We start from the raw sequence: 25,458 nt of genomic DNA on the forward strand, positions 1-25,458 counted from the left end.
TTAGGTTTTCTATCTTTGGGACTAGCTAGCACCTATTCCGCTCACATTAAAGTTTTTCTCTATGGGCTTTAGCAAATGCTCTTTAAGAGTTCAGATCTTCGCTGGGTGAGCCACTCAGGAAGTCGGCACCCCTGTGAAGGCAGATTGCCTTGAAGGTGTTTTAGATTCCCTCAGGGCTTCCCAGTGCTGCCCAGCCGACACAGGAAGCCCCGCCTCCTGAGCTGCCTTGGCATTGTTTGAGTGACAGGTTGTTGCTTATGCTTTTGTACTTGTTCTACAACACCGGCTCTCCCCGTGGCAAACGACTCTATGACACTTTAAAGTCACGGCACCCCACCTCCTGTGTCTTGAAGCCTAGAAAATAGGAAGTATTTTTCAGGGTGAGCTCCAGAAGGCCTGTGGTAGCTACAAAAATCAGAACAAAGGCACTCTTCCTGTCACTGACTTTTTACACCGCCCAACACAAAGCCAAGGCTACCACCCGGACGGCCAAGTGTATCAAGGACGTCTGTTGTCATTCGGATTTTAAACTTGTGTTTTAAGAATCCTTGTGACACTTCCGGTGGTTCCTAAGCGAGAATAGGAGTTACAGAAGCCGGGAGTGTGGCCTCCGAGTGCCATGCGGGTTCCAAGGCTAGCAGTGACTGTCTATAAGACGAGAAAAGGTTCCACGTGTCTTCTTCTCAGGCAGCGTGTGGTCTGTTTCTGGTTTCAGAAATACTCCTTCTTTGCACTTCTAACCGATGTCTTAGAAATCGAAATCAAAGACAAATTTGCCAAGAGCCGCCCCATCATCAAGCGTTTCCTGGGGAAGCTGACCATTCCGGTGCAGAGGCTGCTGGAGCGTCAAGCCATCGGGTAATGGGCTTTCACTGTGGGGGACCTGGAGCTCAGTCTGTGCTGGGGCAGCCAGAGTTGCACGTGACAGTCCCGGGGTGTGTCTCACTGAGACGAACTGGGACATATCTCTTTAAAAAAAAATAATAATAAAAGTGTCCCTATGTTCAATAAAGTGTAAAGGGACCCAAAATACCCATTTTTAATGGCACACTTTCTGGTGGTATCAATCCCCTCTCTAAGATTCGCCCAGTTAGCCACCGGTGACAAACCTCATAGTGTTCAGTCCACGTGGGGGGCGTGTTGAAATCTCGCTACAGCACCCTTCCTCGGGCATCATATCACGGTCATGTAACCCTGCTGAATTCCATCCATGGAGCCCACCTTTGTTCCTGAGGCACAGAAACAAACTGATCTGGGGCCTTCCTTTTAGTTTAGTTTTCATTTTTTGGTTCCTGGGAGCTGTCCAGAGTAAAGCAATGCAGCACGGCCTCGCCCATCGTGCAGGGTGTATTTTTACGTCACCGGTACCAGCAAATCCAACCCTAGAAGTACCCTAGGATAGCGCGGCGAGAGCATTGTGTGTGTCATTTTGCACCGCAGGGAAACCTTTTGAACACACAGTAGTGGCGGCAGCAGGAGCGCCTAGAGCGAGTCCCTCGGGCGAGCACCGTCCTGGCAGTGGCAGTGAGGAGATGCTGGGTTTGCACCGTCAGCCCTTGGGATAGCACATGGATTTGCCCATGGAGCCTCGGCGGCTCCAAGAGGCGCGTGTTGCCATGCCAGCTGTCCCAGAGAGGAGGCATCTGAGGCTGGCAGGCCAGTGGTAGAGCTGAGATTTGGGGGCTCTAGACCCTCTCTTCTCTGAAACACCTTGAGTGCTGGTTGCAAATTGTTGCTGTGGAAACCCAGCCCCGCACGCCCTCTACAGTTCGCTTGGGTTTCCGTTTCCTCTTCTGAGAGCAATTGGCCCTCTAGCCCTTCAAACGTGAGGCTCAGAGGTCCTCACGAATTCTGATCCGCTTGGCTTGAAGATGTGAACATTGTGTTTGGACAGCCCACACAATGTAGAGATAATACAAAATTCTAGAAGCCTTGTTTATCTGATAAAAGCTGAGACACGGCAGTGATTTTTTTAAGGAAGATAATTATAGCTTTCAAAATTGTTTTAACACATATCAACAGTGAAAGATGATGGCGAGGTTCAACTACAAAGGATCTAATACCTTTCTCATTCATGTAATAATATATGTGGATCAACTCTGTGTACTGACAGGAAGAATGATCAAGGGAGAGCTAAATCTCGTCAGTCCCCAAACTGCCATGAACCCTCTCATGCTTGAGTGAGTCTTCTCAAGAGCGGAACACCCACCGGGTCAACAGACCCAGTTCTGTGTCTAGTGGAAGAGAAGTCCAAACTGCATTCGTGAAGTATCAGGACTGAGTTGTTTCTCCGCGCACAGTTAAAAGCATTGCCGTCACACTAGAAACGTCCATATTTCTAACCTGATGGCTGTTTTCTATCCAGTTGCTTGAGTATCTATTCAGTGAACTGTGGTTATCGGAAATAGTTGAAAATGTCCAGGGTACGGCTATGTGGGTTAAGCCACACTCCCGATCTGTTTTTTTTTTTTAAGGCATCTGTTTCGATGTGGCATTTTTCATGGCATGGCTAACTTCTCCCTGAAACACTTGCCGTGGTCCCACGCTCATCAGTTCCCCCATCAGTGAGAAAATGCCTCGGGCACCTAGGGAGGGCACCTAGGGAAAGTCTTTAGTGTTTGTTTTTATAATAATAGTAACGTATAGCATATGCTGCATAGTGATATATCACAGCGGGAGGCAGGCTGAGTCGGAGTAGGACGGGACAAGCTCAGGAGGAGGACCACGTCCCCAGACTGGCACTACGTACAATAGTGCACTCTCCATGGAGAGTCTGCGGCCTTGGGGGCTTTGGTGCAGAACAGGCGAGCTGAGAAGACTTGGCTCAGTTACACTTCTTCCAAGTAAAGGTTCTCACTCGGCAGTTGGTAAAGATGTATACATTAAGAGCCTAGTAAATGCCAAGAGCCTAGTTGGGTATTAGTGGTAAGAGTTACCGAAACGGATGGGCACAGTCCTTTATACTCAACTCCTACGAAGAACTCATTCTCCACCTTTAACTGTCGCTTCTGAGAGTCTTCCGTCATCAGGGTCATTATTTCTCGGCAGAAGAAGGGAGGAGCCATCAGTCTCTTTTAACAAGGAAATGGTGCCCTTATTAGAGGACTGAGGGTCAGAAGAGATGGAAGAAAAGACAGGGAAGTGGAGACAGGGCGTAGCATCTGCTGCTTGGTGCACACATGAGTGTACACTCGTGTGTGTGTGTGTGTGTGTGTGTGTGTGTGTGTTCTATGAATTCAGGAGTACCGGACTGCAGTGGTGGGAGGAACAGAAAGAGGCATCCCTGTTGTTAGGCAGATTATAGCGGTTCTACGTTTCTGTCACGCATTCTAGTACAGTTTGGGAAGAGTATTGATAGCTGCATTACGTCCCGGTATCCCGCAAGAAAGAATGGCAGGAAGAGGAACTCCATCCGAAGCAGCCCCGAATCGCAGACCGTGAAGTGAACTTGTGCTATCAGGGGCTTCTGCCGCGGGATAATATATGACTCCCCCCGGGTCGGTCCTCGAGGAGCTTCCTAGCTAGAAAGCAGGGCTGACGCTCCCTGCCCAGTGGCCAGGGGCTAAAGAACAGCATATCCCTAGAGACCTCAGCAGTGTGTGCCTGTCACTCAGTGAACACTCTGCATGGGGAAGCAAGATGTAAGGTAGCATCCATCGAGGACAAGAAACATGACGTCATGGATGAAATGCCTAAGAACTTGACTATGAATTCAGGTGAATTATCAATTGGTAAATGCTTTTTTTTTTTAATTCTTAAGAGATATTAACACCCGGGTGGGGTGGCGCACACCTTTAATTCTAGAGGCAGAGGCAGGTGGATCTCTGTGAGTTCAGGGCCAGTGGAGGACAGAGCAAGTGCCAGGACAGTCTCCAGGACTACACAGAGAAACCTTACCTCAAAAAAACAAGATTAGCTCTTCTTCCTGTTCTCTCTCCCGGTGTACACACGGCTTTGCCTCCTCTCTTTTCTCCTTTTCTCCTCTCTCTCTCTCTCTCTCTCTCTCTCCCTCTCCCTCTCCCTCTCCCTCTCTCCCTCCCTCCCTCTCTCCCTCTCTCCCTCAATAAAATGCTTTATACCAAAAAAAAAGAAAAAAACAAGATTAAGAATGTGTTCATCTATGTAGGTAGGTTGACTCCACAATGCTAGCTAGTAGCTCTCTGATGTCCAGTGCTGCAGACGCGTCTCTTTCCAGAACGGCCAGTAGAGGGCAGTGTGAGCGCAGAAATAGTGTGATTTCATTAGCCTTTTGGTTGGTCTCTAATTAGAAGTCAGTCATCGTTTGGCTCGCAGTTGCTTGCATCTGAATCTGGGAAATGGACATGGGCTGGAAATAGCTGGATAATTCCATCTTTAGCTGAGCCGGCAGCCTAAGGCAAGCCAGAGAATGAGCGGTCCAGCTGTGGTCCCCTCTAGCACCAGACATGGGATAGATGTGGTCCCTGCTCATTGCAGAACTGCTTGTTAGGACCTGAGACTCAGTGGGAGGCCAGGTCCCCTGAGATCAAGAACCAGCAGCCTCATTCCTTATTTTGTTGGTGAGGAAGGGGAGGTGGGCACCCTCTCCTGCTCACCCAGTTGGGGCGTACAGCAGTCGTCTGGGAGTGACCTGGTTTTGTGTTCTCATATCGCTCTTTCCCCTTTGCTGTGTCCTATAGCAAGGCTTTCCTGTGTCCCCGGGTCACTTGTGCAAATGAATAACAACGCATCAGGTCGTACTGTGCTCGAGCCTGTATTTACTTAAAAACTCTGAAGGTTCCAGGGGCCGTCTGTGGGGCGTGGGGTGGCCCATGGGAGGAAGGCAAAGGCACAGCCAGGCTGAACGGGGCCGTTTCTCCTCCTGCAGTGATCAGATGCTCAGCTACAGCCTCGGCCGAAGGCTCCCAGCGGACCACGTGAGTGGCTACCTCCAGTTTAAAGTAGAAGTCACGTCCTCTGTCCACGAAGGTGAGGTGCCTGCGCAAACACGTAAGCACGTGCGGCGTTCGCTCGGTTGATAGTTAGCGTGTGAGCGGGACAGTTTCATGTCTGGTGCCAAAACTGAAATGGCTTCCCAGTGATTGTCTGTCGTCTTTCAGAGCGCTTAGGAAAGTTTCTTTAGCAAAGACGGGGGCCCCCAGAGAGCTTTGCGCTCTGAAGCTAGGCTGAAGTTTCTTGCAGGAGAGAGCGCATCTCCAGCTCCTGCCCCAAACTTTCTGCAGGACTAGTGAACCCGAGCAGCCAGCGGATGCTGCCCCGGGGTCGCGTGGAATGACAGAGTTTAGCAAGCTGGTTAGTGTCAGGACAATAGATTTCTCTGTCTTCTTCCTCCTGCTCACCAGCGCTGCTCTTCCCACCCAGATGCATCTCCCGAAGCTGTTGGCACCATCCTCGGAGTCAACACCGTTAACGGAGACCTGGGCAGCCCTTCTGATGACGAAGATCTGCCCGGGAGCCATCACGACAGCACCGTTTGCGCTAATGGACCAGTGTCTGAGGACAGTGCCGCCGATGGGACCCCCAAACATTCTTTCCGGACTAGCTCTACTCTGGAGATGGACACAGAGGACTTAATCTCTACTTCCTCAAGGACCTCACCTCCCAGAGGCCGCCAGGATTCCCTTAATGATTACTTAGATGCTATCGAACACAATGGCCCCTCCAGGCCAGGGGCCGCCACCTCCTCCTCAGAGCGGCCCATAGGCGCCTCCCCCAAACTGAGGAGTAGTTTCCCCACTGACACCAGACTCAATGCGATGCTCCACATAGACTCGGATGAAGAAGACCACGAGTTCCAGCAGGATCTAGGCTACCCGTCTTCCTTGGAGGAGGAAGGGGGCTTGGTCATGTTCAGTAGAGCCTCCAGAAGTGATGCGGGGAGCCTGGCATCTCAGACCAAGCCAGAGGAGGACAACCCCGTTGAGAAAGAGGATGCCTCTGTTCACGAAGTCGCTTCCTTGGAAGAGAGGCCGGAGAACCTTCCAGAGGTTGCCGATGGCTCCTTGCCCTCAAGTGCAGCCCCCGATGACAACGAAGCCAGCCTAGAGCCCCATCCCGGTGCTGACCAGGGCGGTGCTGAATTGTCAGGCTCTCAAGAGGCTGATCAGACCCCGAGTGGTGCGGACACAGGAGCCTCTGACACGTCTGGAGGGAGCCGCAGAGCTGCCAGTGAGACTGAGTCCCTGGACCAGGGATCCGAACCTTCCCAGGTGTCCTCGGAGACAGAACCCAGTGACCCTGCCAGGACAGAGAGCGTCAGTGAGGCCAGCACCCGGCCAGAGGGGGAGAGCGACTTGGAAGGTGCTGACAGCTCGTGCAACGACAGTGTGACCACACAGCTGTCCTCGGTGGACACACGGTGCTCATCTCTGGAGAGTGCGCGATACCCAGAAACCCCAGCCTTTTCTTCCCAAGAAGAGGAAGAGGGGGCCTGTGCAGCTGAGCCCACCAGCAGCGGCCCAGCAGAGGGGTCGCAGGAGCCCGTCTGCACTCCGGGTTCCTTACCTGCTGTGCAGGTGCCCAATGGAGGAGAAGCAGAAGGGCCAGGGGCTGAGGCTGCCGCTCTATCTGAGCAGGGAGAGCTGGGGGAGGTCTGGCAGAGGAGGGAGAGTCTGGAGGGAGCTGCTGCTGCTGCTGCTCCTGATGCTGCCACTGAGAGCCAGCCCCAGGAAGATGGGGATGCTGGGGACAGCCAAGGTGCCTGCGAAGGGGCCGCTGCCCAGGAGGAGGGCGCCACCGGAGGTAGGAAAAAGAAGAGAGCATGACTCTTGGCTTAAGCATAGCTGTACAAAAATAAATTCTGAAGTTTCCCTCCCTGTAAAGGATAATGCAGCCTGCACATGTGGGTGAGTGGACAGGCGGAATCCTCACCTGGGGCTCAGGACTTAGCAAATGGATTAAGAAGGGAAAGAGGTAGCCTGGGCTGGGCAGTGGTGGCGCACGCCTTTTATCCCAGCACACAGGAGGCAGAGGCAGGCGGATCTTTGAGAGTTCTTCGAGGCCAGCCTGGTCTACAAGAGCAAGTTCCAGGACAGGCTCCAAAGCTACAGAGAAACCCTGTCTCGAAAAACAAAACAAAACCAAAAAAAGAAGAAGAAGGAAAAAAGGTGGGGAGGGAGAGGTGGAAGCAGGTTACAAATTATAGATACCTGAAGCCCTCCTATGTATCAGGCCTTCCAGTCCAGATCGGGGAGGCAGACCCGGGCTTCACCGCTCCCATAACCGGGGGAGAAGAAGACACGGTTTTTGTGCCCATAGACCTCCCTCAGTTCCAATTCACTCTTTCTAAAACATGGATCCCCTATTGCTGACGTAAGAGGCCCGGCACACAGCAGTCTTCAACTTCAGTAAGATACAGAATCGGTCCCTGCCTTAATGTCATGCGTGGGGGTTATCAAAAGTCCCTATTTCTTAAAGCCCCGGGACAGACGCTGTGGGCTCTGCATCGAAACTTGGTCCAAGAAAGGTCAGCTGTGTTGAGTGGTCATGCCAACCCGTGAAGATGGAGAACAGGGGCAAGCATGTTCAGACATAAAATCTGCCCTGAATCTTAGCGAATGTGGCCTCCAAGAGTGATTTATTTAAAATGCTCTAGAGAGGGACAGTAAGAAAGAGAAGGGACGGTTTTATGTGCCCACGTAGCCAAGACTCAGATAGGAATCATTCCTTTTCTTTTGGAGTGGGGGCTGGTGCTGCGGCCTTGAGGATCCGTGCCAGGCAAGCACTGTGTGAAAGACGTCCACCCCAGTCCTGGCAAATTGTTTTCTTATTGTGTGATTTATTTTTCTGCCTAGGTTATCATGTTCTTTCCCTCCGGCTCCTATGTTGCTTTCCGTCAACTTATGGTCACTTTGTGGCCCTGTTAGTACATGAGCAAGTTAAAGGCGGGGAGGGGCAGTGAAAGAGGCATGCTGGGGACATTTCTCTTGGGTCACCTCTTCTGAGCCCCTACATCCATGCGGAAAGAGATAAAGAGAGCCGTGAGAACAACCTTGGGGTAGATCTTCAGTTGTTTGTTTACTTGGTTTTTATTGAGACAGAGTCTTGCTGAGTGGCCCAGGCTAGCCTAAAACTCGCTATCCTCCTGCCTCCATCGACTGGGTCCTGGGATTACATATATGTAATCGCAACACACATGTCCTAGATGTGTGTTTCTCGTGTGTGTGTGAGCGTGCATGCACACGCGTGCATATAGAGACCTATTTTGATGCAAAAAAGGAAAGCAATCCCTGGGCAACTCAAGTAACTCTTGACCTTTAATCCTAGGTTCGCAAGCCAATGGCCACCAGCCGTTGCGGTCACTGCCTTCGGTGCGTCAGGATGTCAGCCGGTACCAGAGGGTGGACGAGGCTCTCCCACCAAGTGAGCAACTGTTCGCTAAGGGCGTAGCCTACCTGCAGTGCACAAGGGTGACAGGCAGATCCATCCCATGGGTCCTGGAGGAGAAGGTGTCTGGGAGATGACCGAGTGGCTGTGATCTGGGATGCCCTGACCGGTCACTCCTCCCTGGTGCTATTCTAAATGAGAGGGCAGCCAGGAAAAGCGAATGTCGCTATGTAAATACTGTAATTGGGGGAGCAGAGCCTCATATTTCAGCCGTTAGTTGGCTAAAGAATGTTTGAGATTGTTCTACACAGCAGCACAATTTTCATTTAGTGAGTGGGCAAAACGGGGCGCTCTCGCGAGAATCTCCCCCTGGAGTGCACTGGCTTTTCGTCTCTTCCGTTGGTTTAAATTATTAAGCACAAGGATCTGAGTTTTCTCCTTCAGGATATACAGGGCATGTTATTAATTTCAGAAATTAGCCTGTAGTTTCTTTTTGTGGGGGGGGGGATGTAATCATAGTATGAGGATCTAAAGAGAGTTTCATTCTTCTACTTCCGGAAGACACTGAGCCCTTGAGTAGGGGTTGAGGACTAGGGGTGTGGGAGAAATGGCGCACAGCCTAAGTTGCACTCACCTGCTCCTAATCAGCACGAAATGTGAAGTCTGTTTACATTTGTGAGAGCGGCTCACAGCGTGGCTGAGCACGCGGCTCTGTCAGGTGCCCTGTCGGAGAAGCAGCTGGACAGATGCCCTCGCGGTGTGTGGTGTCCTCTCTTTCCCACCCTCCCTCGGGTCTCTACCCACGTGGGCCTTCCTGTTGGACCTTCTCGTGCTTCCAAAGATGGGGCGGGGTGCGAAGAGAGCCAGCTCCTCTCCATCCAAAACCTACATTTTTCACTATTGTGTCTAAATATACACATGGATATTTCTGCTAAGCTGGGAGAGGAGGGGGAAGGGCACAGGTGGAGAAGAAAAAAAAAAAAGATAAAATCTGGGTGAAAAGTAAACACTGATACCATTTTCGATGTGAAACTATCAAAAACGATACCACCTGCGTTTGAAAACAGGCGCTTACAGGTAAAGAGGGCCGAGGGCAGGCACCATTAAAAGCTGCTTTAGATTTAGAAATTATTTAAGGGTTCTGTATCCTCCATGCCTTGGAGACTTAATAACCAGTAACGACAGCTTTCCAAGTGGACTGGGGAGGCACGCCGGGCTACGCAGTGAGGTGTGTGTTATTAGCCACAAATTATAGCGTGCGCGGGAGGGAAAACTTGCGCTGGGCTTAATGAGCCGTCTTCCTGGCCCAACTCCTCCTCCTCATCTCTCTCGGTGTCCTTCCTGCCCTTTAGACTGGGAGGCGCGCATTGACAGCCACGGCAGGATCTTCTACGTGGATCATGTAAACAGAACCACGACGTGGCAGCGGCCCACCGCTCCCCCTGCCCCCCAGGTCCTACAGAGATCCAACTCCATCCAGCAGATGGAACAGCTGAACCGGCGGTGAGCATGCCCCTAATACTCTCTCGCTGCTCTGTCTCGTGGTTGGGCTTTTCCCTGGTGTGCAGAGAAGAAGACTCGGCTGCTTTCAACTTTGATGTCCCTGCCACAGAGCTATGTGTGTCATAGACTGCATTGGATTCCTCCTGGGGAAAAGAAAACAAAACATAAACACACATACGTGCATTGTTGGGGAAGTACAAAGAAAATAACCCTAGTAATTCCTATAATGCATTGGATTTTAGTAAGGCAAACATACACAATGAGGATTTGAAGCCAAACATCCCTTGCCATGTAGTCTTACGCACCTAACATTTTCAAAGCAGTCAGGCCTTCTCTGTCAAAAGCTAATTGTCATAGGACATCAGCCTGGTTTTTTCCTTCTTTACAGACAGGTTTTCTTTGGTTAAGGGACACAGTTGTTTTAAGTTTTATTCATTTGTCAGGAAAATGGTCTATAAAGATGGGAGGGCAGAGCTACAATGCGGTGTCATTTACTTAAGCAAGAGAGCTTCCTGAGGTGGAGGAAAGGAGCCTGGGAACCAGCACTTGAAGTAGAGCGGCCTGGAACTTTGGGTTCTAGGGCAACTTCCAGCGGCTGGAATGTAAATCCAGGTTCATGTTTTCAGTTATCAGAGCATCCGGAGAACCATGACGAATGAGAGGCCTGAGGAAAACGCCGGTGCTATCGACGGGGCAGGGGAGGAAGCTGACTTCCACCAGGCCAGCGCAGGTAAGAGAGGGCCTTTAGCCGCAACCTCGCAGATGGAGAAAAAGAACAAGGAATTCTAAGAAATGAGCTGTTCTTTCGGAGAATTCTTGTTCTTCTGTAGATATAAGAAAACTTGCAAAACAAAATAAAATAAAATATTCAACAGAAGTCTTTCCTGAAACTAAACCTTTATGAGTTCTGAGGAAAGGATCGCAAAGCCAAACAGATTGCAAACAACCGCCATAGCCTCTGAATGTGTGTCAAAGTGGAACAAGAGTGTGGCCATCTTCAAAAAGCTACGGATGCATTACCACATTGATAACTAGAAATGATAGCCAGTGTATTGTAGTGCCATTAAGAATCGTCTGGTTCACACACGAATTCTTTGGCAAACAAAAATGTCGTTTTTAGGGAGTTGAAGTCCTAGCAACGGATGTAAGCAACATTGTTTAGTCCTGAAAGCCTTTGTGGTCTCTGCGTAGATTTCCGACGGGAGAGCGTCCTGCCCCACTCTACCTCCAGATCCAGGCTCACTCTGCTGCTGCAGTCTCCCCCTGTGAAGTTCCTCATCAGCCCAGAGTTTTTCACCGTGCTGCATTCCAACCCTGTGAGTAACAAAACCGGGAGGAACACGCTGGAAAGGACCACGGGGCCGAAGACAATGACGCCCCTCACTGGTGACCTGCCCCCCCCCGAACACGCTGGAAAGGACCACGGGGCCGAAGACAATGACGCCCCTCACTGGTGACCTGCCCCCCCCCAGCTCGTGACTCCCCCACTCATGGCCCCCACAGGTGACCCCTGCTTGTGTCCTCTGCTCGTGACACCCCCCACTCGTGTCCTCCCGCTCGTGACCCCTGCTTGTGACCCCCTCCCATTCGTGACCCCCGCTCGCTCCGATTCTGGGACCCCTCGGAGTTTCTCCCCAGCGCTTGGTGTGTTTCGAAGGCTGCGTTGAGTAATTTGCGTTTAAAACAACCACTGCCTAGTCTATGTAACAGACGTCCACAATCAAACAAAGGCAAAAACCCTTTAGAACAGACTGGCTGATAAATAGCAAGAGTTCATTTCCCACCATCTTGGGGGCTGTGAAGTCCAGGACCCTTCTGGCTGACCTGGAGTCAGGTGTTGTCCTGATATCGCTCATGGGTTGCACCCTCCTGAAAAGGGGTGAGAGCTACCTTTGGTTCTGCTTTAAGGAGGGCGGGGGCACTAATTCTACTCGGGAGGATCCTCGGGTAACCGCTGAGTTACCTCCTGATGTCATCCTATTGGTGATTAGGTTTCAGCAAATGAATTGGGACGGGGGGGGGGGTTGGCATGGGATGGGGGGGAAACCACATGCAGTCAAACCCTACCAGGAGGGTCATTCCCTCAGACTCTGAGGGTTGAGGGAGCAGCTTTGCCGACGTTGTTAATTGGAGAAAGGCTGCCTTAATTGTTTATGGAAGTCAGCTGGGTGGAATCCATTCCTAAGGGTGGGAGCCGAGAGGAGCCTCAACTAGAGAAGGACCCAGAGGGAGAAGAAGCAACCGAAAGTTGGCAAGATTTGGTGGGTTAGAAGCTGACGATTAGACCCCAAAGTTGGTCCTGAAGAGTGAGGATCTCACACTAGTAACTGATAATAACAGGGAAGTTAGAAGGGAAGGGGAAATCTTGCATGTGGCAGAACAAATCAAACGTCTTGGGAAAATCAGACTAGACCAAAAGGAAAAGACGACGCTGGCATAGTACTAGTACCGGAGGTGTCTGCGGAGTACTTTCTGAGTACCTGCTTACTGATATTCACGTGTTTCTTCCTAAGTTCATAAGTATGTGCATCTCCATGGGTTTGCTCAACACTATGTCCTGGTTTACAGGTTTGTCTTGGAATGAAAATGGCTTGAGTGGAGAGAGGGCATAGGGAGCAAGGTCTCCGCAGCTTGCACGAGGACCTGGGCTTTTGCACACTTGCTGACTTTCTATTCATCCCCTAGTATATACTAGGGGATGAATAACATTGCAGGTATTTTTTGACGATTATGCAGAAGGGATGCGTGGGAACAGGTGTAACAGAAGGTGTGTAACTCCACCGGGAAGGCACAGGGAAGGGGTCACGGACAGGAATGTATTTGCAAAGGGTTCTGCAGGCCGAACAAGAGCTTGTCCTACAGACACAGACATCAAGAGCAGTCTGGCTAGAAGGAGCAGTTCTGTCAAGTAAAATCGTGGTCATTGCTAGAGACGGTCACTGACGCTGGGCCAGCAGTACGGTGGTGTAGCTCTGGTATGGAGACAGAATGGGAGCAGGGAAGTCAGACTTGAACCCAGGCTTGTGTGTGGCATGAGTCTAGGAGACGACGCTTTTCTACAAAGAGGGATAGACGAACATTTAGAATTGTCACAAGACACAGAAACTCCCCTGCTGCAGAGAGAAGCGCTTTGGGCTCTGAATCAGATAGCACCAGCTTTTATTTGTTTTTATTTTTGTTTATTTGTTTTATTTGTTTGCTTTTTCATTCAGTCTCTTCGTTAAATCCCCGTGATTTCCCTAGAACAATCTAGAGTTGGTGGTGGGCAAGACAGGCAGAGCAAGATATAGATAGGCAGAATAGTGAATAAAAATGACTTTTGATAATGTAGTATAACTGGATTAGGGAAGGGGGACAACCGCGTTTGATTTTGGGAGTCTTGGGTAGCCAACAGGCACGTTCACACTGTTACAGAATGTCAAGGGACATAAAGCGTCTTTACTAAGCAAAAGCAATGTCTTATTATATAATAAGTATAAGTTTGGAGAGCTGCACACCAATGCTGAATATAGGCTTACATGATCTGGGTATGAAGTTGGGCTTCACATGAACTTCGTTCTAAATGTGTTTCTTTGGTGAGGGCGACTTGGATCTCTGAAAGGTCAGTCTCGATGCTCACGGAGAATGGGTCTCATGAGGCACTGTTGGTGTTGAGGAGACACGTGAAAAGAGCCTGTGACTATACACAGACACGACCCAGACTAGTGTCTGTCACTAGAGACTGAGACAAGTAGATGGCTGTGTGCTGTGTTTTGGAGGGAAAACTCACGTCTCTGCCACTAACCGCGTGGAATGCGTAGAAGAAAAATCTCCAGTGCTGGAGATGTCGCTCAGTTGGCTTGAGTGTCCGCTTGGTCTGCCCAGAGCCCTGGGTTCTAACCCAGTTGAACTAAGCGTGGTGTAAGCCTGTGACTAAGTCCAGTGGCAGGTAGGGGCCAACAGAGGATCCCACGTTCCAGGTCATCCTTGACTTCCTATCTAGAAGAAGCCAGCCTGGGTTACTGGACACCCTGTGGTTTGGGGGAGGGGAACAGGAGTGCGTTCAAATGCGCGTGTCTGGGTATTTTCTGAAGTAAATTTGTCAGCACAGAGGAATGACAGACAGTACATGCTTTTCAAATAACAGCAAGAAGGCATTTCTTAGCCGGCCGGCGGTGGCGCATGCTTTAATTCCAGCACGCAGGAGGCAGAGGCAGGTGGATCTCTGAGTTCGAGGCCAGCCTGGTGTACAGAAACGAGTTACGGGACAGGCTCCAAAGCTACTCAGGGATACCCTGCCTTGGGGGAAAAAATTAACGGGGTGTTTGTTGACCTCACCCCTATTCATGTCCCAGTGTATTGAGAGAGCTTTGTTTTGATAAGTAAGATAGCAGTAACCCAGGAGAGCTGGACCCTAGATCCCACCAGCTAAGAAGTATGTGGGCTGCTCCTGAAGCAACAGCCTAATTTGATGTGTGATGTTATTGTCTCTGTCGAGTCCTTTGGCTCACACAACTTTCTCTGTAAAGGAGGAGAATCAACATTTTAGGATGGACAAGGGCCACATGTGCCCGGAGGGCTTGAAGGATGCCTTGTTGATTGTTACCTGTGGGCCTGTGCTCTGGAGAGGCCGCCAAACAATGAATCAAGCCCTGCTTCTCATTTCCCATTTTCGGCAGTGTGAACGCTATCCCCCACTGAGTTCAGATGCTAGGGACATCACTCAGTGGGGCTCCTGACGTCTCTGTCAGGGCTGGTCTTTGCTATAAGCTCCCCGTCTCTGTGGTGTCATGAACTGGTTGATGAGCTGTGGTGTAAACCTGCGATTTTTTTCATTTGATCGTCCTTTTCAGATAAATGCAACATTTTGGTGTTGATTCCTTGCAGATTCTGCTCCGATGGGGCTGCAGTGAGCCCCGGGGATCTGTGTGGTCATTCAAATGAACAGAGTAAACGTATGCTCACCGCCTTCCTCACAGCTGTGGCCTGTAGGCACTGGACGCCGACTGTAGCCACTTAGCTCAGGCTTTCCTGCAGTCGCTTGGCATCTGGTGCTCTCTCTCTCTCTCTCTCTCTCTCTCTCTCTCTCTCTCTCTCTCTAGTTCTCTCTTTCTCTCTCTCTCTCTCTTTCTCTTTCTCTAATTCTCTCTCTTTCTCTCTAATTCTCTCTCTAACTCTTTCTCTCTCTCTCTAACTCTCTAACTCTCTCTCCCCCCCTCTCTCTAATTCTCTCTTTCTCTAATTCTCTCTCTTTCTCTCTCTCTAATTCTTTCTCTCTCTCTCTCTCTCTCTCTCTCTCTCTCTCCCTTCCATACTTGGGTGCAATTTTATAATTCCTTTCTCTGAACAGCCCATCTGGAGTTAAAAATACTCTTCCCTAGAGACTTCACGTTTTGGTTTTTGGCTTTGGGATTTTTTTTTTCTACTCAAACTGGTTTAGAACATGCGCATGTCCACAAAATTTCAGTTCTGCAGGTTAGGAAATCTTGTTTTCTGACTTATATTTGCCATGAACCGAAGTAGCTGTCATTTTCCTTATTCAGGTCTTGAGCTACGGGATGAATAGGAACAATCTCTGTGAAGCGAGAGAGACGCTGTTTTTCCTTATTTGGAGATCGGTAGAAAATATTATAAAGTAAACTTTCCTGAATTTTTAAATCTACTTTTTATTTTCTTAGTTTTTCATTGAATTCTTTTAGCTCATAGGTATTTCAGTAAATCCTTTATGTTATTGTAAATAGAAAGCATTCAAAAGAAGTGTTGGCATTTGAAATTCTCTTTGTTCTCTCTGTTAAAACAATTTGAAGAAATGAATTCATGCTGAAAGATGAGCATGAAACACAGGCCGCACAAAGCAGCGATTTGCATGATAATGTACGCTGGAGAGTAAACCTAAGCAAGCATCATCCACTTGCCACCACTGAAAACGGCCATTTCCCTGCTTATAACTTTTAGGTGGTTTTACTGCCCTCTGCTGGTTAGGAACAGATTTCTTTCCAAATTGCCTCAACTAACCCAAGATTTAGTTCCTAGCGCCCAGTCTTTGTAGTTGAGATGCCTGTGTTTGTCTAACTTACGTTACAGGGAAGTACACTTAATTATATGTAACAGAATTATATTTTCAACGTACATGCTAAAAATTACTGCCCTGACGTTTTAATAAGCTTTAGGAATGCATGCATTCAATTATCTGGATTCCTTAGGACTTAATAAAGAAAAGATACTATTTTAAAGTTTATAAATAATGTCTTAAACACGCTCTTAGAAACAAGGGTTTCTGCTGTTGCACAGTGGGTGGGCTGATAGGTTACAGGTATTTCTGCTGATGAAAGAAAGTTTCCCTCCCTAGTATCCTTCAACTAGTTGAAAACAACTTAAAATTAAATGATTTAAAATCAAATTAATCAATAACAGTATTAACACAGACGATAGCAAGCAGGATTATTTCCATATACTAGATGTCCTACTTTGGAACTGGTATTTCCTGCTTTTGTTAATCATAGTTTTTATTTAAGTGAGTGATATACAACATCGCTGATATTTGCCCCAAGAGGCACTTGCTATTAAGTCGGGGATGCTCTTTTCCAAATCCGATTTAAAATACCTATTCTTGATGAAGAGTCTCTGAATAAAATGTGTTATTCATTAGTAGTGTATTTAGTGGTATTTTTGAAACTGACAGAATTAGGTGAGACTCGAACCAGACTTGGAGGAGCTTGGGCCACCACAACACTAAAGAAGACCTTCAGCATCGAATCTAGGGTTCGATCGTCACTCCCAGTGGCTAAGAACTGAGTGATTCCTATTTTTGCCGTCTTCCTTTGAACTCCTTTCGATGTTTTTCACTTCTAAAACCTCAAACACTTAGCCAAGGAAGACACATTTGAGCTCCAGACTTAACAGAATTCTGCCAACGAAGCTGTTGACTCGGCCACTGAGTATTGATTTCAGGAAGATGGGCGACAAGGAAGGGGGAGGCTGGGAAAGGCTCAACAGGGTGCTGACTTCCCATCAAGGGAAACCCAGACATTCGGTCGGTCAGATATTATTTAAAGGTGCCTCATCTCCCATTCACGGTCTCCTGCTCACTCCACCTCACTGGAATCCACGACCAGACCTCCAGTGAGCTCATCTTGCCTGGGGCCATGAGGCTGTGGCATGAACTAAGCAACATTCCCTCTTCCCAGGCCTGCAGTCGTTTTGGACAAGAAAGCCGATCCATTTACCTAGCTAGAACCACTCACCGCAGTGCGGAAATGACGAGCCAGCCCTCTTTTCTCTTAAAGCAAGGCCTCGCCAATGCCACGCTCCAGCTCCACCGAGAAGCACCCTTCCAGTCTGAACTCACCTGCTAGGTGTCTCTAGACTGGCCTGGCCTTGTCCTTAGCTCCGCTAGGTCTGCCAGTTTGTTCCAGCCCGTTCCCCACCCCTGTGACCTTTGTTATTCCAACCCGATTTTCTGTCGCCCTGGCGTGCACCATCCTCCTGCTTTTGACTGCAGAGTTCTGTAACCCCAGGCTTTCACGGGGCAGAACTGAGCGAGTAGTTAATGACAGGTTAGGAGACCCTTGGGCTAATAGAAAGTGGGCTGCTGGCCCACTGGCTTCAAAGGCTACGAGCAGAAAAGTATTACTGCTCCATTCGTCTGTTTTGACCCTAGCTAGATTGGGATAGTCCCCCAGATAGTCTTTTAATTACATGAGCCCTGTATTCTCTAATGACCTTCTCAAAGCAACTTTGCATCCTCCATTCTCCTGGTTTTAGACCTTAGTATGTTAGTACTCCTCACGGCTGAGCAAACAGAGGCAAATGAGATTAAGAGTCTCTGTCTCTGTAGCTGTGACAACAGGATTCTGTGTAAACTGGAGTATACATATTCTTTTTAAACTTTATGTGTTTGCATAGACAGAGCACAATGTGCATCATACGTGTATACATATATACACAGTACGGCGTATGTGTTGCATGCTTTCATATATGTCTGTTCAAAAGTTCTTCCCCGATGAAAAGGGAACAGCTTGGAGAGCTGTTTTCTTCAGCCCCTGACAGTCACGGTGATGTTTTTCAGACTTGGCAAGGCTATGGTTCTAAAGGTTGCTTACTGCTTACGAATGGGGAAAGAATACTTACTTCTTACTCTTAATTTGCTTTGATAGGTGCTTTTTTTCCGAGATCAGTCCCACCTGGCACAGTGTCTCACTGAGTCGGGAGGAGGAAGATAAAAGGATATCGTTAATTATAAGACCTGGGTAGGATTCCCACGCTGGAGGAGCCGTCCATTCACCGGGAATTGCACCAAGCCCGAGGCTGGCAAGGGTTCCTGACCCTGACTGCCACGTCCTGCTCTACTGGAGTTGGGCTGCCTCTCTTTAGCAGACGGGAGGGACGGGTTTGCTGCTCTGGATTAGGAAGCACTGTGTCCCGTCTCCTTGGCTACACCCACTTAGAACAATGGCCAGCGCACCATCTCTTCAGCACAGTCAGCATGCAAGCGTTTGTCCCCAGAGAGGCTTGTTACACAGCATGACCCGAAAGGTCTTTGTCATCACCGCACAGACTGGTGCGGTCTCGGGCACTGAAACTTGTCGTGGCTGTGTGAGGACACGTGAGGAACACAGAGCCAGTACAGGAAGCAAGCGCCTGCTGATGGCAGTGAAAACCTCAAGTCGGGCTAACCACAGGATAAACGATTTGCTAGCCCAAGTTTCTCTCTGGCAACCTCCATCTTATTTTGTTAGACCCCTCTGTCTTTGTAGAAGCATTTTCCCATGTCCTCTTGTTCCCTGATCCCTGCCTGCTTTGCAGTCCTGAGGCTCTGGACCACACAAAGCCTCCAGCCATCAAAAACAGTTCGCCTTTAGACTGGCAAGTTGAAATGCCTCATGGTATTTAAGACTCTGGTTTAAGGAATTAGATCTGAGATTGGTTTATTATAGCTGATCACCCTCCCTCCCTTCGTCTCTTCCTTCCCTTTTCCCCTCCCTCCTTCCTTCTATCATATGTATTGATAGGGAAAAATATTTTAAAAGCGAAGCAAAAACTATCTATGAGAGGGCGCTAATAAGAACCTTTTTTTGTTACACACCAGGCAGGCACAGGAACTATCAAATGCCAGCGAGTTAAGCTAACTAAGCTGTGTTTTCATTCCAAGTAAGATTACCAGAATTCTCATGATCCCAAAACACTCACAAGCTAGGCTGGAATGTTCCCACTTCCCGCGCTTACCACACCAAAGAGAAGAGAGCTCCGTGGGGCTTCACAATGAGCCATAAAAATGTGTGAGCTGGATGTGACTACTCCGGAGGACCCTGGAGAGACTGCTGTGTCACATCTTTTGTACTGATAGCTACATAGTACTGACACACACAGATGGGAAATGGTCATTCCGTTGGCGCTGTGTCCAGGTACTCTGAGGTCTGCGCAAGTTACTTTGGGCTAAAACTGAAAGAAATAACAAAGCCCATGAAGGAAAGCCCTAAGATCTCAGACTCCACCAATCCTAGTACCTCTGCGATGCTGAAAAGCAGGGCACTCAGGAGTCCTTTCACTGTATCAGTGAGGAATAGAATTCCAGGGTGGATGATTGATAGCCTGGTCGGTTTCCTGGGTACCAACTTTCCTAGTGACTCAGGAGCATAGATCCCTTTCCGCTGCTGCGAAGTACGAGGATTAGCTCACGCGTTTGCTGAAGAACCGAGGTGTGGGCAGTCTGAGACACAGGCAGGTTTCGCAATCTTTGATAATGAGTTTAAATAGTAGTGTTTATAACCAGATAATCTTTTTGGTTTGGGGGTGGCGGTAGAGTGGTATTTTATTAAACTTGCGTTTTAATCAATGCAGCTGTGTGTATGGACAAGGGGGTGAGTGGGGACCACCAAAACAAGACAAAACAGTGAGGCATGGTCTCCAAGGTGTTCTAACTACACCCCGGCTCCCTAAGCATCTGCCCCCACCCACCCAGGAGGGTGCAGGATTTCAGATGAGTGTCTCTGTCTGCTGTGGTCTCCATGGACATGATTGACGGAAGAACAACTCACCTTGTTAGTGTGTGTGTTTCTGATATCCAAATATATAGTAAGCATTTTCCAAACAGCGTGGCCCTTAACTCTATGCTTCTACACTCTCTGACCCTCTGAGCTAGGGACCCGCTCCAAAGCTGGAGGAAGAGCAGACTCTTGGGGTTCACTGCCGGGTGGTATGTTTATCCCCAACATCATACACTTGCGATTGTGTGTTTTGTTAAGACCAACCCTAGGATCTAATGTCCTATGCTTATTCTCAGAAAGCTAAAAACCAGGTTGGGCAGTGGTCGCACACACCTTTAATCCCTGCACTAGGGAGGAAAAGGCAGGTGGATGGATCTCTGTGAGTTCAAGGCCAGCCTGGTCTACAGAGGGAATTTGTGGATAGCCAGGGCTATACAAAGAAACCCTGTCTTGAAAAAACCAAACGGGGGCTGGGAGGTGAAAGTGGAAGTAGGGAAAAAAAGAAAACTAGAAACCAGTCACGAAGGGCCTTGCTTTCTACAGTTTCTGTGGGTGCGAGTGAGTTTGCTCCTTTGGCTGTTTCCATGTGTGGGTGTTCATGGTTTCCACACCATCAAAGGACCCGCTATCTGCCATGCGGTGATTCCCACACCCGTGCACGCGGACAGCCTAACGGTCTTTTGTCCTTTTGTCGTCGTCTTCCCTCTAGAGTGCCTACCGCATGTTTACAAACAACACGTGTCTGAAGCACATGATCACCAAAGTCCGGCGGGACACCCATCACTTCGAACGCTATCAGCATAACCGGGACCTCGTGGGCTTCCTCAACATGTTTGCAAACAAGCAGCTGGAGCTACCGAGGGGCTGGGAGATGAAGCATGACCATCAGGGCAAGGTAACCTGAGCCGCTGGGCAGCTGCGGCTGCTCTTGGGGTTTCCCTCGACTTTTGTGGGAACAAACATCCCATCTCCTCGTTCAGTGCAAACCTGCCCAGGCAGCTTGTTGCTGCAAGAGGCATGAGTTTGGTGTCCATGTTTCTTTCCGTGGACCTTCTTCTGTCTGTGCTCTCTTACCGTTTTCCGCCGACCAGAGAAAAGAAGGACTTACCCTCCTGTGTGGTGTGACTTGTGTTGTAAACAGGAGACCAAGGCATGGTCGTATGGTTTAGAGAGTGTACTTAGGAATCAGTGAGCCATTGTGCAAGTCGCTGGCCAAGCCTGAGCCTCAGTTACAGCTCAGAGCCCTGGCCTGACCAGAAGCACATAAAGACCAGAGTGAAGCAAGACGCTCCCGGGCTCTCTCTCCTGACGCCCACCCCTCCCATCTGCTCTCTCACTAGGTAGCTCTTTCCATTGGCCCCATCTTTTTCCCCCTTTATTATTTTATGTGTCTGGTTATTTCTCCTGCAGTTAGCTCTGTGCACCATGTGTGCATGACGTGCCCTTAGAAGCCAGAAGAGGGCCTCAGAGGGTCTCTGGGACTGGCACGTCAGAGGGTTGTGAACTTCCGTGTGGATACCGGAAATTGAACCTGGGTGCTCTTTACCACAAGGCCGTCTCTCAAGCCTTCCACCTGAACTCTTTTAATTAATCATAGCTTGTCTTGGCTGGTTTGCATTCCATACTTGTGATGTGTGCTTCAGGTGATTTTAATTTTGGAAGAGATTTTTTTTTGGGGGGGGGGTTGCGGATAATTTTTAATCAGACGACTGTCGATTCCACAGGAACACAAATCCAGTTACTCTGGGAGTTGTGAGGTAAAAGACTGTTTTTTAAGACACACAGAGGAAGGGTGTGGCGTAGAACATTCATTTAAGATTGACGGGGCTGGAGAGGTGTCACAGTGATTAAGAGCCCTTGTTGCTCTCGCAGAGGACCTAGGTTTGGTTCCCAGAGCCCACATGGAAATTTACAACGCCCATTACCCCAGTTCCAGGGGAATTTAACACTCTCTTCTTCCCTCCTGATGTGCCAAGCACATACAAGGAACACATACATATATGCAGATAGAAATACTCATATATGGAAAGTAAAATAAATGAATCAATTGATAATTTTAAAGATAAATAATCAAAGAGTAAGAATTAATTGCATGACATTTTGCGCTTGGCCAGGGGAGCATGTAGAGAAGTTGGACCCCTCGGCTCCTGCTGGTAGAAGCAGAAAATGATCCATCAACTTTGGAACCAGCTTGGGAGTTTCTGAAACTCTTAAGCGAGCAGCTGTCATGTAACCTGCCAAATATATATATCCAAGAGGAACACACGTCCCACATAAAAGCACCCATTTCAGTGTTCAGAGCTGTATTACTTATAAACCAGAAGTTGGAAATAAGCCAGATATGTATCGTTGATTAAATAAAATGTGGTGGATTGGTCCAGTGGAACATTACTTGATACTGCAAAGGAATGAAATCAACACCATGCCACAACATATATGAGCGTTGAAAATGCTTGCTAAGGGAAAGAAACCACACCCAAAGGTTACATATTGTGCCGTGCCCCGAAGAGGCACTGCAGAGAGGCAGAAGGTAGACTATTGGCTTCCTAGAATGGGTATAAGACTTCATTTTGGAGAAAAATTATGCTAAAATTAGGATAGTGGCCACACTTATGCGTCCCTGTGTCTACATTAACAGAGCAAAACAGAGTAAGTGAATGAATTGTGTGGTATCCAAATTCATTGTTAGCAAAGGTAGTTTAAAAATGAATAGATTCAGTTAAAGGGTGGAAATTCCTATTTTAAAGCTCTTAGGTTGTATAGGTTTTGGCTTCCTTGACCTCTAAGGTTAGGTTACATGGTTCTTAACTGTGACTTAATATCAATTATGTAGTGATCTTGTTTTTTTTTTTTTTTAAGTACTTTAGTAAAATATAGAGAGTGTGGTTTACACACAACAGAAACTCATTCCTCACAATTCCAGAAGCTGAGATGTTCTGGATCAAGGTGCTGGCAGGACGTTTGTGTTCAGGGAGGGCCTGTATTGTCTTTTTATTTCTTAATATTTATTTATTTATTATGTATACAATGTTCTGTCTGTGTGTATGCCTGCAGGCCAAAAGAGGGCACCAGACCTCATTTCAGATGGTTGTGAGCCACCATGTGGTTGCTGGGAAATGAACTCGGGACCTTTGGAAGAGCTGACAGTGCTCTTAACCGCTGAGCTATCACTCCAGCCTAGCCTGTATTCTTATAAGTGGCTATACCTAGGCTAGAGTCACTAGGTAGCTCTCCAGGCGCTTCTTTGAACAAGCGCGGGTGCCATTCTTGAGGTCCCTCTGCCATTACTGGTCCTATTTGTGGGGGGCCCACTCTTGTATGACCTAATCACCTCCCGAGGATGCTCCCCGGTTCCAGCACTTGGCTGGAAGTGCAGGTGGGATGAGGGGGGAGCACAGATAAACTATAATGCTCACGCTTTTCTTCCTGATCCGAATTTCATTTGGAGTGAGCTCTCGTTCCAAACCCCATTATAGGATTTTTTATTAGTTGTACTTTATTCTGTTATCGCCTTAATTATTTTAATTCTGTAACTTTGAAGCTGACAGTTAATCCAGGTTTAGTTTTATACACAATAGATGTTTGAAGACTACATGACTAACTTCTGCATACGTGTATTGAAGTCAGGACCCAGGGTTTCCCCCAGGACACGAATGTACATGTATTCTCTCCCCACCCCCCATTCTGAGCATCAACCCAGGGCCTTGCCCATGTTGGGCAAACTGTGGCTGAGCTCTCTGGTACCTGTCTCTGCTTCTAGTTCTCTTTCTCATTTTTTGAGACAAGGTCTCCAAAGGTTGATCAAGCTAACCTTGAACTCTCCCTTAGTCCAGTTAGGCCTTGACTTTGGGATCTTCCTTCTTTAGCCTTCCAGGCTCTGGATCTTGAAGAGTGTGCCGTGTCCCAGTGAAAAGATCTCATTTTGAAGGAACCATAAACAAAGAAAAAGAACTGTTATTAAAACATTTTTCTTGCCTCTTATAAGAACTTTGGCACACTCAGGAGTATTAAAATCAAGGGCAATTTGAGATCTGAGTAGCAGTGCTGATAAAAGTTTTATTATTTATATGAGAAAAGGTCATCAAATACTATTAAAATGTTACTTATTTCAAATATCTCTAGTTCTTGGCTGAGTTTAGTAACTAGTAAGAGCTCACAGCAGTTAAACAGTTAGGAAATGAAAATGCAGTTTAGTAGGGAGAACACTGGTTTTAAATACCTTCACTTTTTTTTCTCTCTGTGTTTTATTTTGCTCTGTTTTGGGTTTGCAATGGTTAATTTAATGGATTTGAAAAAAAAACATATGTTGAATTGGAAAGCTTCTTGGATCTACAGCTTCTTGGTATGACCTCTGTGAGCCTCGGTTCTCCTTCCTGTAAGCGTTTGCACCCACGCTGTCCTGCCCCCAGAGCTGTGGTAACACCAAACCCTACCAATGGGGAGATGGTAAGGCTCACACTCACTCAACAGTTGAATTATCAGCCACTGTTTTTAAGGACCCCTTGCCTAATTTTTAAGTGGTAAACGATACCAAGTCAAAAAACCCACATGGAGATAAAGATCAGATGTATTAGATTCAGTTACGAAAAGATCACAATGACACCCATTATCTTATCTAACTAATGTAAACTGATCATTTCTGTTGTCTGAATAAACACAAATTAGTAGATATAGAACACAAACGGCAAAATGAGAGTCGTTGTCTTTCTGGGCTGCGTCAATTTGGGTGAAGAAATAATAGAACAAGCTTGGGCTTCGCGGGTGTTTCTGAGTAAAATGCTCAGATTTTAGACTCTGGAAGGAATCGCCCGAATCAGGAATGGATTTTCCCTTTCTTTCTTCTTAAGTTATCCTCATGACTTGCATTGGGACTTTAAAAACATATCATTTTTCAGAGTCCCCAGCAATCCCTCTGTTTTCCTGGAAAATGTGTTGATTTGGATAACCCCATTTTTAGTCTTCCACGGTCATGTGGTCATAAATAAGAGAAAGGAAAATGTTAGCAGCGACGGCCCGTCTGGAGTAGGGCGGGGGCTCTGTGTTTTGCTGTGTTTACATGCCTGGTCCTTTCATAGATATCCCCGGTTTGGCAAAATATTAACTGGAAACAATCCCAGGCTTCTTTAGCTTAGATTCGTTGAGGCTGCGGTTGGTATTTCTTCATAAGTACGGATGGCCTTTCCTTTGCTTAAAATAATAGAAGTTCAAAAAAAAAAAAAAAAAGACAAGAAAAAAGAAAAAGAGAATTGTGTAAAGAAAGAAGATGTATTTTGTTTGGCCTTGCTAAAATACCGCTTGGCTCCAGCCGGCCCATATTTCTTGACTCTGACTGTGCCCTGAAGCCCTGAAAGGGGAGGATGGTTTTCAATGAGACGTGAGCGCGCGCGCGCGCGCGCGCGCATGTGTGTGTGTGTGTGTGTGTGTGTGTGTGTGTTTGCATTCCGCTCCGCTTCTGCGCTGCTAGTCCTAGTGGGCCCGGCTCTAGGAAGCTTGAGTGAATTTCCTTTATGAAACTTGACAGTAAGGAAGGGTGCTGTTTGGAAAATGCCCTGAGAGCTGCTAATTTGAACAGGACTAACATCTTCCGGTGACTGTTTCCTTAAATCAAGTTTCAGACAGTTGCCTACTAGATAGACACCCGTCAGTAATTGCAGGCTGTTCGGGAGCTGTGGCGTGAAAGTGACCC

The 25,458-nt window shown here is 48.0% G+C and overlaps 1 protein-coding gene across 3 annotated transcripts in view; it reads left to right on the plus strand.

Moving 5' to 3' along the window:
- Hecw2 (HECT, C2 and WW domain containing E3 ubiquitin protein ligase 2) overlaps positions 1-25,458 on the plus strand; it is a 304,844-nt gene that overhangs the window by 197,584 nt on the left and 81,802 nt on the right. For all 3 annotated transcript variants that reach the window (XM_050159280.1, XM_050159279.1, XM_050159281.1), the window contains 8 exons: positions 716-858; positions 4,847-4,947; positions 5,341-6,720; positions 8,245-8,340; positions 9,657-9,807; positions 10,434-10,537; positions 10,999-11,123; positions 20,482-20,667. In XM_050159280.1, the coding sequence (XP_050015237.1) occupies positions 716-858; positions 4,847-4,947; positions 5,341-6,720; positions 8,245-8,340; positions 9,657-9,807; positions 10,434-10,537; positions 10,999-11,123; positions 20,482-20,667 (2,286 nt within the window). The remainder of the gene's footprint in view (positions 1-715; positions 859-4,846; positions 4,948-5,340; positions 6,721-8,244; positions 8,341-9,656; positions 9,808-10,433; positions 10,538-10,998; positions 11,124-20,481; positions 20,668-25,458) is intronic.

Source organism: Alexandromys fortis, unplaced genomic scaffold (genome assembly GCF_014885135.2).
Source record: "Alexandromys fortis isolate MF-2015 unplaced genomic scaffold, M_Fortis_MF-2015_v1.1 scaffold_65, whole genome shotgun sequence".
NCBI classification, from domain to species: Eukaryota; Metazoa; Chordata; class Mammalia; order Rodentia; family Cricetidae; genus Alexandromys; species Alexandromys fortis.